Source organism: Saccopteryx leptura, chromosome 2, assembly GCF_036850995.1.
Source record: "Saccopteryx leptura isolate mSacLep1 chromosome 2, mSacLep1_pri_phased_curated, whole genome shotgun sequence".
In the NCBI taxonomy this organism is placed as follows: Eukaryota; Metazoa; Chordata; class Mammalia; order Chiroptera; family Emballonuridae; genus Saccopteryx; species Saccopteryx leptura.
The window spans coordinates 381728668-381740370 of NC_089504.1; the positions used below are offsets into that span (position 1 = coordinate 381728668).

At 48.3% G+C, this 11703-nt stretch overlaps 1 protein-coding gene across 2 annotated transcripts in view; it reads right to left on the bottom strand.

Annotated features, from left to right (window-relative positions):
- KLHL22 (kelch like family member 22) overlaps positions 1 to 10463 on the bottom strand; it is a 50037-nt gene extending 39574 nt beyond the window's left edge. Inside the window, exons 1-2 of one of the 2 annotated variants that reach the window (XM_066365402.1) lie at positions 10388 to 10463; positions 578 to 843 (exon numbers count right to left, since the gene is read on the bottom strand). In XM_066365402.1, coding sequence (XP_066221499.1) covers positions 578 to 804 — 227 coding nt within the window. In that variant the 5' untranslated portion in view covers positions 805 to 843; positions 10388 to 10463. Of the gene's footprint in view, positions 1 to 577; positions 844 to 10295; positions 10358 to 10387 lie in introns of those variants that run through there. The other variant, XM_066365403.1, reaches the window with a different exon arrangement.
- Between the last annotated feature and the right edge of the window lie 1240 nt (positions 10464 to 11703).

Here is an 11703-nt window from a genome sequence, read left to right on the forward strand (position 1 = left end):
AATGGAGCCTTGGCTGCAGGAGGGGAAGAGAGAGACAGAGAGGAAGGGGGGGGTGGAGAAGCAAATGGGCGCTTCTCCTATGTGCCCTGGCCGGGAATAGAACCTGAGTCCCCCTCACGCCAGGCCGACGCTCTACCGCTGAGCCAATTGGCCAGGGCCCATAATACTATTCTTTTAACTCTTCCACAGATTTGAAAATTTTCAAAATGAAATGCTGGGAAGCCACAGTAAAACAAAGAAAATCTGTTTATACTAAGATATTATACGTATAAAGTGCAGTATTACAAGTAAAGACAAGCATATCATCAAGCAGATCACCTTTAAAAGGAAAGAGAACATGCCCTACAGACAAATGGCTGAAAGAAAAACAAACCCTAAGACCTCTTCTGTCTTTCTTGCTATTGACCAAGTCACCAAACAAGCAATGGAAGCAGCTCAGAGTGAAGGGGGCACCTGGCAACTTCTGGTTGGTCTTTCCCACCTTTCTCCCCCAAGTCATGTCAGTGTCAACATATCTCCCCAGTGGAGCCAGGATTACCTGTTATTTTACTTATAACAGCAAGTATATGAAACTCACCTGAAGTAATCACAGGACGCAGCCAGCAGGATACGATGGGCTTCGATGTGTCTCCCCTCCACCACCAGAACTACATCGAAAAGGATGCCACTGTCCCGAAGAGCCAGTAGCCCCCGGAGCAAGGCCTGGGAGTGCTGTGCACTGCGGTAGGTGTTGTTGACACAGTGTGGGTGTGAGGGCTGCGCCGGCAACTTGCACAGCTGGGTGAACTCCTGCTCCTCTGCCATTCTGACCACCACACCAGACCTCACCACCTTGGCCGTCAGCTGGTAAGACAGAGGGGATAGGGAATGAGTCAGGGAGGGAACACCATACCATGTACAACTGGCCTGCTCTGCTCCCAGCGGCACCTGCTGCTCACCAAGCTCCTCCCTTCAGTTTAACTGGGCTTTCCCTGTGGTTCCAAACACCCTAAATCCCTTTCCCTTCTCACCACCTGTTCAAACTTGGGATCTTCTTTCTGATTACCTGTGTCCCTTCATTGCCAATAGTCTTTATCCCACTGTATCTCCTTCAGCATCATTGTGAAATGAAAAGGTTCTGGAGACAGACCAACCTGAATTGAAGTTCCCACCCCACCATGGACTCACTGCATGATCAACCTGAGGCTCAGGTTTCTCAACTGAAAAAAGGGAAGTAGTAAAAGATGAACATAAAGCATCAACACAGACCTCATTCTCAAGAACTCTTCCTCTCTCCCACCGAGAAAGAACAAAACTGGGTTTTCCACACAAGAATGAAAGCATAATAATTACAATAGGCACTTGCTTCTCTAGTGAGGCACTCTCTCCATATTTGTCCCAGGGCCATTAAAGTGGCTAATATCACCTTTATTTTTTATTATTATTATTTTTTGTTTGTTTGTTCTTTAATTTTTATTTTTCATACTTTTCTGAAGTTGGAAACAGGGAGGCAGTCAGACAGACTCCCGTATGCGCCCGACCGGGATCCACCCGGCATGCCCACCAGGGGGCAATGCTCTGCCCATCTGGGGCTTCACTCTGCTGCAACAGAGCCATTCCAGTGCCTGAGGCAGAGGCCACAGAGCCATCCTCAGCGCCCGGGCCAACCCTGCTCCAATGGAGCACTAGCTGCGGGAGGGGAAGAGAAAGACAGAGAGGAAGGAGAGGGGGAGTGGTAGAGAAGCAGATGGGCGCTTCTCCTGTGTGCCCTGGCCAGGAATCGAACCCGGGACTTCTGCACGCCGGGCCGACGCTCTACCACTGAGCCAACCGGCCAGGACTAATATATATATATATTTTTTTTTTTTACAGAGAGAAGAGAGTGAGTCAGAGAGAGGGATAGACAGGAACGGAGAGATGAGAAGCATCAATCATTAGTTTTTCGTTGCGCGTTGCAACACCTTAGTTGTTTGTTGATTGCTTTCTCATATATGCCTTGACTGCGGGCCTTCAGCAGACTGAGTAACCCCTTGCTTGAGCCAGCAACCTTGGGCTCAAGCCGGTGAGCTTTTGCTCAAACCAGATGAGCCCGCGCTCAAGCTGGCAACCTCGGGGTCTCGAACCTGGGTCTTCCACATCTCAGTCTTACGCTCTATCCACTGTGCCACCACCTGGTCAGGCTAATATCATCTTTAATAAGGTGGGATCTTTGCCAAGAATATCTAATGTGGGGTGGGAGGAGAAGAAGAATAGCTAATGTGACCAATTGCTCTGTCTTTTCTTGTAATCCTGGGAACATAAAGGTAGTTACTGTCATATCACTCTCCCAGTCTGCTTACTAAGTGTGTAACCTCAGATAAATGACTTCTCTTTGAGCCTATTTGCTCTTCTATAAAATCGGAATAATCATAGTACCTACCTCATTGAGATGTTATGTGGAGGTGAATTATATAAAACCCACATGTATGAGGCCTTAACAAAGTGCCTGGCATATAGTAAACACTCAATAAAAGGTAGCAGTTATTTTTAAAAAATTACAACTAGTCTGCCTGACCAGGCAGCGGCGCAGTGGATAGAGCGAAGGACTGGGATGCAGAGGATCCAGGTTTGAGACTCCGAGGTCGCCAGATTGAGCGCAGGCTCATCTGGTTTGAGCAAAAAGCCCACCAGCTTGAACCCAAGGTTGCTGGCTCCAGCAAGGGGTTACTCGGTCTGCTGAAGGCCCGCGGTCAAGGCACATATGAGAAAGCAATCAATGAACAACTAAGGTGTTGCAACGCACAATGAAAAACTAATGATTGATGCTTCTTATCTCTCTCCATTCCTGTCTGTCTGTCCCTGTCTATCCCTCTCTCTATCTGTGTAAAAAAAATAAATAAATAAATTTTAAATTACAACTAGTCTGAGTGGTTAACAGGAGACCCAGGGGAGGGTCCAGGACCTGTCTTCTTTATTTTTTTTAAATTTTTAATTTAATTTTATTTTATTTATTCATTTTTAGAGAGGAGAGAGAGACAGAGAGAGAGAAGGGGGGAGGAGCTGGAAGCATCAACTCCCATATGTGCCTTGACCAGGCAAGCCCAGGGTTTCGAACCGGCGACCTCAGCATTTCCAGGTCGACGCTTTATCCACTGCGCCACCACAGGTCAGGCCAGGACCTGTCTTCTTTACCAAGATTCTGAGATTCAAGATTATCTGGATCATGTTTTAAATTCAAGGTTACCTTTTTTTTTTAATTATTTTTATTTATTTATTCATTTTAGAGGAGAGAGATAGAGAGAGAGAGAGAGAGAGAGAAGGCAGGGAGGAGCAGGAAGCATCAACTCCTATATATGCCTTGACCGGGCAAGCCCAGGGTTTTAAACCAGCGACCTCAATGTTCCAGGTCAACATTATTCACTGTGCCACCACAAGTCAAGCTCAAGGTTACTTTCTTTTTTTTTTTAATTAAAAAAAAATTTTTTTAAAGACGTTATTCATTTCAGAGAGGGGGAGAGAGAGAGAAGGGGGAGGAGCAGGAAGCATCACCTGCCATATGTGCCTTGACCAGGCAAGCCCAGGGTTTTGAACTGATGACCTGACCTCAGCGTTCCAGGTTGATGTTTTACCCACTGCACCACCACAGGTCAGACAAAGTTACCTTCTAATACTTCTTTTTTTTTTTCTTCTTCTTTTTTTTTTTTTTTTTTTTATTCATTTTTTAGAGAGGAGAGAGAGAGAGGAGAGAGAGACAGAGAGAGAGAAGGGGGGAGGAGCTGGAAGCATCAACTCCCATATGTGCCTTGACCAGGCAAGCCCAGGGTTTCGAACTGGCGACCTCAGCATTTCCAGGTCGACGCTTTATCCACTGTGCCACCACAGGTCAGGCACCTTCTAATACTTGAGTCAGTGTATTTAAAAAATCTGACCTGAGGCTCTGGCCAGTTGGCTCAATGGTAGATTGTCAGCCCAGTGTGTTTATGTCCCAGGTTTGATTCCGTTCAGGGAACACAGGAGAAGTGACCATCTGCTTCTCCACCCCTCCCTCTCTCCCTCAGCCATGGCTCAACTGGCTCAAGCGCATCATCCTAGGGCACTAAGGATGGCTCTGTGGAGCCTCCGCCTCAGGCACTAAAAGTAGCTCTGTTGCCAGCATGGCCACAGATGAGCAGAGCATTGGCTCTGACAGGGTTGCTAGGTGGATCCCGGTCAGAACACATGTGGCAGTCTGTTCCTCTAGCTCCCCTCTGCTCACTTAGAAAAAGAAGAAAAAGGCCTGACCTGTGGTGGCGCAGTGGATAAAGCCTTGACCTGGAATGCTGAGGTCACTGGTTCGAAATCCTGGGCTTGCCAGATCAAGGCACATATGGTGGGATTTGATGCTTCCTGCTCCTCCCCCTTCCTCCCTCTTCCTTTCCTTCCTTTCCCCTTCTCTTTCCCCTTCCCCTTCCCTTTCCTTCCCTTCCCTTTCCTTTCCTTTCCTTCCTTCTTTCCTTTCTTCCTTTCTCTTCTCTCTAAAATGAATAAATAAAATCTAAAAAAAAAAAAGAAAATAAAATTTTAAATCTGATCTGAGAGGAAAAAACCCACATGATTTGAATAGGAGGCTCAGAAACTAATCAGCAAAACAATCCTACTGCAAACACACTTCAGCCACAGATTCCAAACCAACCAGAAGTGACCATGGACAGCCTGCTGCTCCGGATCAGGGGGTGGCCAGTTCTGCATCACATAGTGTAGCCAAGTTTCACACTCTCCAGAGCACAGCACAGCAGCGGAAACCGAGGAGCCACCTGACACAGGGCCTTAAGCATCTGCCTTCCCCACCTCCAGATACTCCACTATCCCCTCCCCTAAACGTTTCTTCTCCAATTCCCTACTGTATCTTTACACAGAAAATGAAAAATAAATTCTACTACAAAACTTGCCAAAAAGAACAGGCCTCTGCTTACTACTAGGGCTCAGGAGCACATCTTCCATTGCCTTCTCCTCCTCTCCCAGACCTGCTTCTTCTGCACCCTCCACTGCTTTCCATTGAACATGCTCAATTCTCCTCTTTACTGGCCTCTCAGCAGGCCTCTGCCCACCCACTCCTTCCTCCCCACCCTCATGTGAAGGCAAGGCATATCCCCTTGCTGACCAAACCCTCTTGCCTGGCAACTCTGCCCTATGGCAATTCCCTCTTTTCTGATCTCTTCCTTTTACCAACACACCTTGCCCAAGCCCACCCCTCTTTCCCAAGAGCATCCTCTGCATTCCTAACCACACCTCTAACTCGATTCCTAATCCATCCAGCAGCCCTCCAAATTGCTCTAGTTATGTTACTGGTACAGCTACCATTTCCATGTCAGAAAATTCATGTTCTCAATGATTAATTTTCCTGTTCCTGTGTAGGACACAAATACAGGGGGTCCTCAGTTATAACACAGTTCCATTCCTACGACAGTGATGTAACTTGAATTTTGGTATAAGTCGAAACACACCGTAGCCTAAGTCACTTACCTATCCTAATATAGTTGTAAAATCATAATCTAGAACATAAAAACATAACTAAGCCACAGAAAAAAGAAAAGGACATAAATATACTGTACTGCGTATTCTTCCACCTTGCACAACCAAATTAGCTCGCCCACGTATAGTCCGTAAGTACGATGCTAAGTACGATGCTAACAGCGCAATCCAAAACACTCACATCTCCATTTTTTAAAGTTTTTATGGGAGTGAGCGTCGTAAACTTGAAACATTGTATGTCAAGACTGTTGTAACCTGAGGACCCCTGTATAACCCTTGTGTCCTTACCAGACTCTCTAGTGCCATTCCACCATCTCAGATGCCCATCCGCTTATTCCTCCACAGCCACCACTTTTTTTTTTTAACTTTTTATTTATTGATTTTAGGAAGAGAGGCAGGGAGAGAGAGAGACGGGAACATCTATTTGTTCCTGTATGTGCCCTAACCGGGGATCAAAACAGCAATCTTGGCCTGACCTGTGGTGGCGCAGTGGATAAAGCATCGACCTGGAACTGCTGAGGTCGCCGGTTCGAAACCCTGGGCTTGCCTGGTCAAGGCACATATGGGAGTTGATGCTTCCAGCTCCTCCCCCCTTCTCTCTCTCTGTCTCTTCTCTCTCTCTCTCTCTCTCTCTCTCTCTCTCTCTCCCTCTCCTCTCTAAAATGAATAAATAAATAAAAAAATAAAAAATAATAAAAAGTTATGATTTAAAAAAACAAACAAACAAAAAAAAAAACCAGCAACCTCTGTGATTCAGGCCGATGCTAATCAACAGAACTATCCAACCAGGGCCCACAGCCACCACTTTGGGTAAGAATGCAGCAATGATAATCCAACTGGTTTCCCACCAACTGCCACATCCTCCCCAGCACCCCAAGACACCTGATAAGTATGCCATCTGATTTCTCAAATGCTGGCTTCCTACTGCCTCCTACTTACGGTTCCTCGCGATTTGGCTCAAAGCACCTCTTCCCCTATACCCTGTCACTAGCAGTGATTCCACAGAACACTAGACAACAGTGAAAACGAGCAAACTAGAACTCAAGCTATAGTCAACCTGGAGAAATATGTCAAAACCACACAGAAAAAGAACAGTACATTGTAGAATACTTGTAGTACAATTTCCTTTACAAAAAGCTTGAAAACACACAAGACAATACTGTCCAATATTTCTTACAGATAGCTGTTATCGTATAAAATAGTATAGACACATTATAGGAAATCAGGGCCATGATTATTTCCAGAAGGAAAAAGGGAATGATTTTCCTTAAAAAAAATAATAATAATAAAAAGACAAAATATTAGGACCTGATAAGGAGAGGCAGTATGCTATTCTTTGTAACTTTTCTATCATTGTGAAATATTTAATAATTGAATCCTCAAACTTTTTTTTTTTTTTTACAGATAGAGAGTCAGAGAGAGGGATAGATAGGGACAGACAGACAGGAACGGAGAGAGATGAGAAGCATCAATCATCAGTTTTTTGTTGCGACACCTTAGTTGTTCATTGATTGCTCTCTCATATGTGCCTTGGCCGCAGGCCTTCAGCAGACTGAGTAACCCCTTGCTCGAGCCAGCGACCTTGGGTCCAAGCTGGTGAGCTTTGCTCAAACCAGATGAGTCCTCACTCAAGCTGGCGAACTCGAGGTCTCAAACCTGGGTCCTCCGCATCCCAGTCCGACGCTCTATCCACTGCGCCACTGCCTGGTCAGGCCTCAAACTTATTTTTGAACATGGCTCATTATTTTGAATACATTAACATGGCTCAAAATCAAAAGGCAGAAAAAGATACAGTATAGTTTGAAACTTAAATGTCTTTCTCATGTTTGGCCTAACCATATCCTCTCCCAGAGGAAAATAAAATTCTTTCTCCAATGCCCGTCCAGGTGGTACTTATGAAGTCACAGGAGAATTTGTCAATCTACATTTCCCCCTTTTTTATTAATTTTGTATATAACTTCATATACCTCCCACTGTTCATTGTATGGATAACCATATTTTATTAACATTTGGGTTTCCTCTTGTTATTTGCTACTGCAAACAATTTTGACCTAAAAATCATTGAGATGTGCCATATATGCAGCAGTTACCTGAGGAAAATTTCTTAGATACAGAACTGCTGGATCATTTTAATTTTAGTGTATGTCATTTTAATAGAATAGATATTGCCAAATTGCCCTCCATAAAGATTGTATCAATTTATTTTCCCACCAGCAAAAGTATGAGAACCTGATTCTAACTCACACTCTTTCTTTTTTTTTTTTTTTTTCTGTATTTTTCTGAAGCGGGAAACGGGGAGAGACAGTCAGACAGACTCCCGCATGCGCCCGACCGGGATTCACCCGGCACGTCCACCAGGGGGCGATGCTCTGCCCCTCCGGGGCATTGCTCTGTTGTGACCAGAGCCACTCTAGTGCCTGGGGCAGAGGCCAAGGAGCCATCCCCAGCGCCCGGGCCATCTTTGCTCCAGTGGAGCCTCAGCTGCGGGAGGGGAAGAAAGAGACAGAGAGGAAGGAGAGGGGGAGGGGTGAAGAAGCAGATGGGCACTTCTCCTGTGTGCCCTGGCCGGGAATCGAATCCAGGACTTCTGCACGCCAGGCCGACGCTCTACCACTGAGCCAACCGGCCAGGGCCACACTCTTTTTAATATTTGTTGACTTAACAGTTGAAAAACAGCATATCTCCTGACCAGGTGGTGATGCAGTGGATGGAGTGTTGGCTGGGACGCTGAGGACCCATGTTCAAAACCTGGAGGTAGCCGGCTTGAGCGCAGGCTCATCCAGCTTGAGCATGGGATCATAGACATGATCCCATAGTTGCTGGCTTGAGCCCAAAGGTCACTGGCTTGAGCAAGGGGTCATTAGCTTGACCCCCAGGTCAAGCCATGTATGAGAAAGCAATCTAAGGTGCCACACCTATGAATTGATGCTTCTCATCTCTCTCCCTTCCTGTCTGTCTGTCCTTGTCTGTCCACCCCCCTCTCAGTAAAAAATCAAAACAAAACAAAAAAAATAGCCCTGGCCAGTTGGCTCAGTGGTAGAGGGTCAGCCCAGTGTGTGTAAGTCCAGGTTCAATTCCCGGTCAGGGCACACAGGAGAAGCGCCCAACTGCTTCTCCACCCCTCCCCCTCTCCTTCCTCTCTGTCTCTCTCTTCCCCTCCCGCAGCCAAGGCTCAATTGGAGCAAAGTTGGCCCAGGCACTGAGGACAGCTCCATGGCCTCAGCCTCAGGCACTATAATGGCTCCCGCTGGAGCGGAGCAACGCCCCAGATGGGCCAAGCATCGCCCCCTGGTGGGCATGCTAGGTGGATCCCAGTCAGGTGCATGCAGGAGTCTGTCTGCCTCCCCACTTCTAACTTCGGAAAAATACAACAAACAAACAAAAACAATACAGCATCTCAGTGTAACTGTTTTGGTAATTGACAAAATAAATACTTAAAGTGCGATGTAGTACATTCTTTGTGATTCCTTCCCCATGTCTGTCTTTCTGAAATAATGTTCTTGGACATAGATAAAAATAAAGTGATTTCCAGGAGGAGGGGAGGAGGGGGAGTGGGCTGAGGGAAGGGGAGTAAAGAAGGACAAATATAGGGTGACAGAAAAGCATTTTACCGTGGATGATGGGGATACAACAAAATCAACAGTTCAAATACTAGAGAAATGTTTACCTGAAAGCTATGTACTCTTATTGATCAATGTCACCCCATTAAATTTAACTTTCTAAATAAAATTATTTTTAAAGAGACTTTTCTTAAGAGCTCACTCGCTGGCACTTTCCCTTCTCTTGTTCATTTTACAGGGGTTATGCATGAAGCCCTCTCTAGATTGTTTCTTCCGCCCCATAACATTTTAGCCATCACAGTAAGGCCCCTCCATTCTGTCCTTTCAGAGCTGTAAAGATGAGCAGGAAGTTTTATATCCCAAATAAGTACAAACTGAAGGGTATAAAACAAATTTTTATGAATTCATGAATGACAGAGTCATGAATTTTCAACTCAAATCATCTACTATTGAATAAACAACTATTCCTCTGCAGGGCCCCAAAACAGCGCCTGCCTTCACGAACCTCAATCTTTGGCAGCATGAAGCCAGGTCTGCAACGAAGGGAGAGGGACAGTTCGGGAAAAGGAGAGGAGGGAGTGGATCCTGATTTCCAGACGAGAAAGCCTTCGTAGAGGTACCAACTCTGCGGCGCTCTGGAATGAGCTTCCCAGAAAGCGGAGTTGAAGCATCGTAGAGCGTCAAACCTGCGACCCCGGCCCGGCCCCACAGAGGCCCGGCGCGAGAGAGGTCCCAGGGAGGAGCCGCAGAAGGTGGTGGCGGCTCCGAGGCTCGGAATCGCCCAGGATTGTAAACTGTCAGAACTGGCGGCCACCGCTTCAGGACCTTAGATTTTGCACTGACAGTGCGATCTCCGGCTTCCCTCAGGAAACCGCGCGAGCTGGCTGACGAGGCTGAGCTCCTTCGGCTACAGTTCGGGAACCCCGATCCTCGGCCGGGCGCGAGGCTGAGGAAACTGAGGCTCGCAGGCCGAGGTCCAAGGTCACACCAGGTGGCGGCAGCCCAGTCTGGACCCGCCCGCCTGTTGCAGAACCCGCTCGCCCAGCGCCGAGTGTTGCTGCCGGGAAGGCCGCGCTCGGACCCACTGCGGGCAACAGGGCCGCGCAGCGCAAAGGCCCCGGACCTCAGAGAGCGGCAGCTCCGCGACCCGCCGCGCTCGGGGGTCCTACCCGCCGCGGCCCCGCCACGTCAAGCCCCGGGCTCTCCTCAGGCCGCCACCTCCGCGCTTCCAGTCCGTGCCCGCCCCCGCGTTGCCGGGTCCCCTACCCTGCTCGCCCGGGTCCCACGCTCTCGCCCGGTGCCAGCCCCCCCTCGATCGCCCACTCTTCCAGCCTTCCGGCCCGCGCCTCGCAGCTCACCTGGAGCCGCCGTCAGCCGAGGCCGCACTCGCGGGAAGCGGGGGCGGGCAGGCTGTCGGCCGCGGGGCGGGGCCTCGGTTGCGTCACGTGGTCGCGCCGCGCAGGCGCCTGGCAGGTGGGGGACTGAGGTGGGGCACCGGCTGGGGTCGTCGCCTGGCGGCGGGTGTAGTTAGATCCGGCCAGGCGTGAAGGGAGGGGCGCAGCTCGCAGCTGCCACCCTTCCGGGAGGGCGGCTATGGTCTGAGCTCAGCGAAGGGCCCCGCCGTCTCATCTGGCGCAGCTCCAGGCATACGGTCGGACTCAACGATTCAACGAGTGAACAAGAGAAGGAATGCTTTTACGCGAGAGGCGCACCCTGTAAATTCATTTTCTCCTTCCTTCTCCGGTCTTTCCCTTGCTTCCTCCCTCACTCCCTTGTTCCCAGTCTCCCTCATTTTCTCCCTTCTTTTTCACTCATTACCTCCTTTCCCACTCATTACCTCCTTATTCATTCCCTCCATCCCTCCCGCATTCCCGCCATTCCTCCCTCATTCCCTCCATCCCTCCCTCATTCCCTTCTCTCATTCACTCATTCTCATTCATTTATTTTCTCCCTCTTATTCCCTCCTTCGTTGCCTCTCATTGACACATTCGTTCTCTCTACTTCTCTCCCCACTTCTCTCACTCATTCACTTCCTATTTCTGAGACCCATAAGTCGACTGTGACTTCTGGTTGCCTGCCCTCTGCTGGGTGTTGAGGAGAGGAGATAAAGACAGCCAGTAGGAACAGGTGTTTTCCAGTATACTGAGATTCTGAAGTAAATCCAATTCCCAGCCCTAAGGCCTGGACCCAGTATTCTGCCAGAAGGTTCTTGGCATTCATTTTTCTCCTCATCTCCAAGAGGATCCCATCCTCTGAGGCTCATCTGTAAAGGGCGCATCCAGAAGTTAGAGCCAGCAGAGCCTCGTAATACATACGTTCATGGTGTCCTACCCTGCCAGATAGCCCGTGGTTAAAAAGTTCGAGGGGAATGTAAAAGAGGAAGACAATAAATGAAAGAGGGCTAACCAGTGGTGCAGTGGATGGAGCGTCAAACCTAGGATACTGAAGTCCGAGGTGCAAAACCCCAAGGTTGCTGGCTTGACCATGGGGTGCTGGCTTGAGTGTGGGGTCGCTAATGTGATCCCATGGTCGCTGGCTTGAGCAATGGGTCACTGGCTCAGCTGGAACCCTCTTTGAGAAGCAATCAATGAACAACTAAAGTGCACAACTATGAATTGATGCTTCTCTCTCCCTTCCTGTCTGTTTCTGTCTCTCTCTTGCTAAAATAAATAAA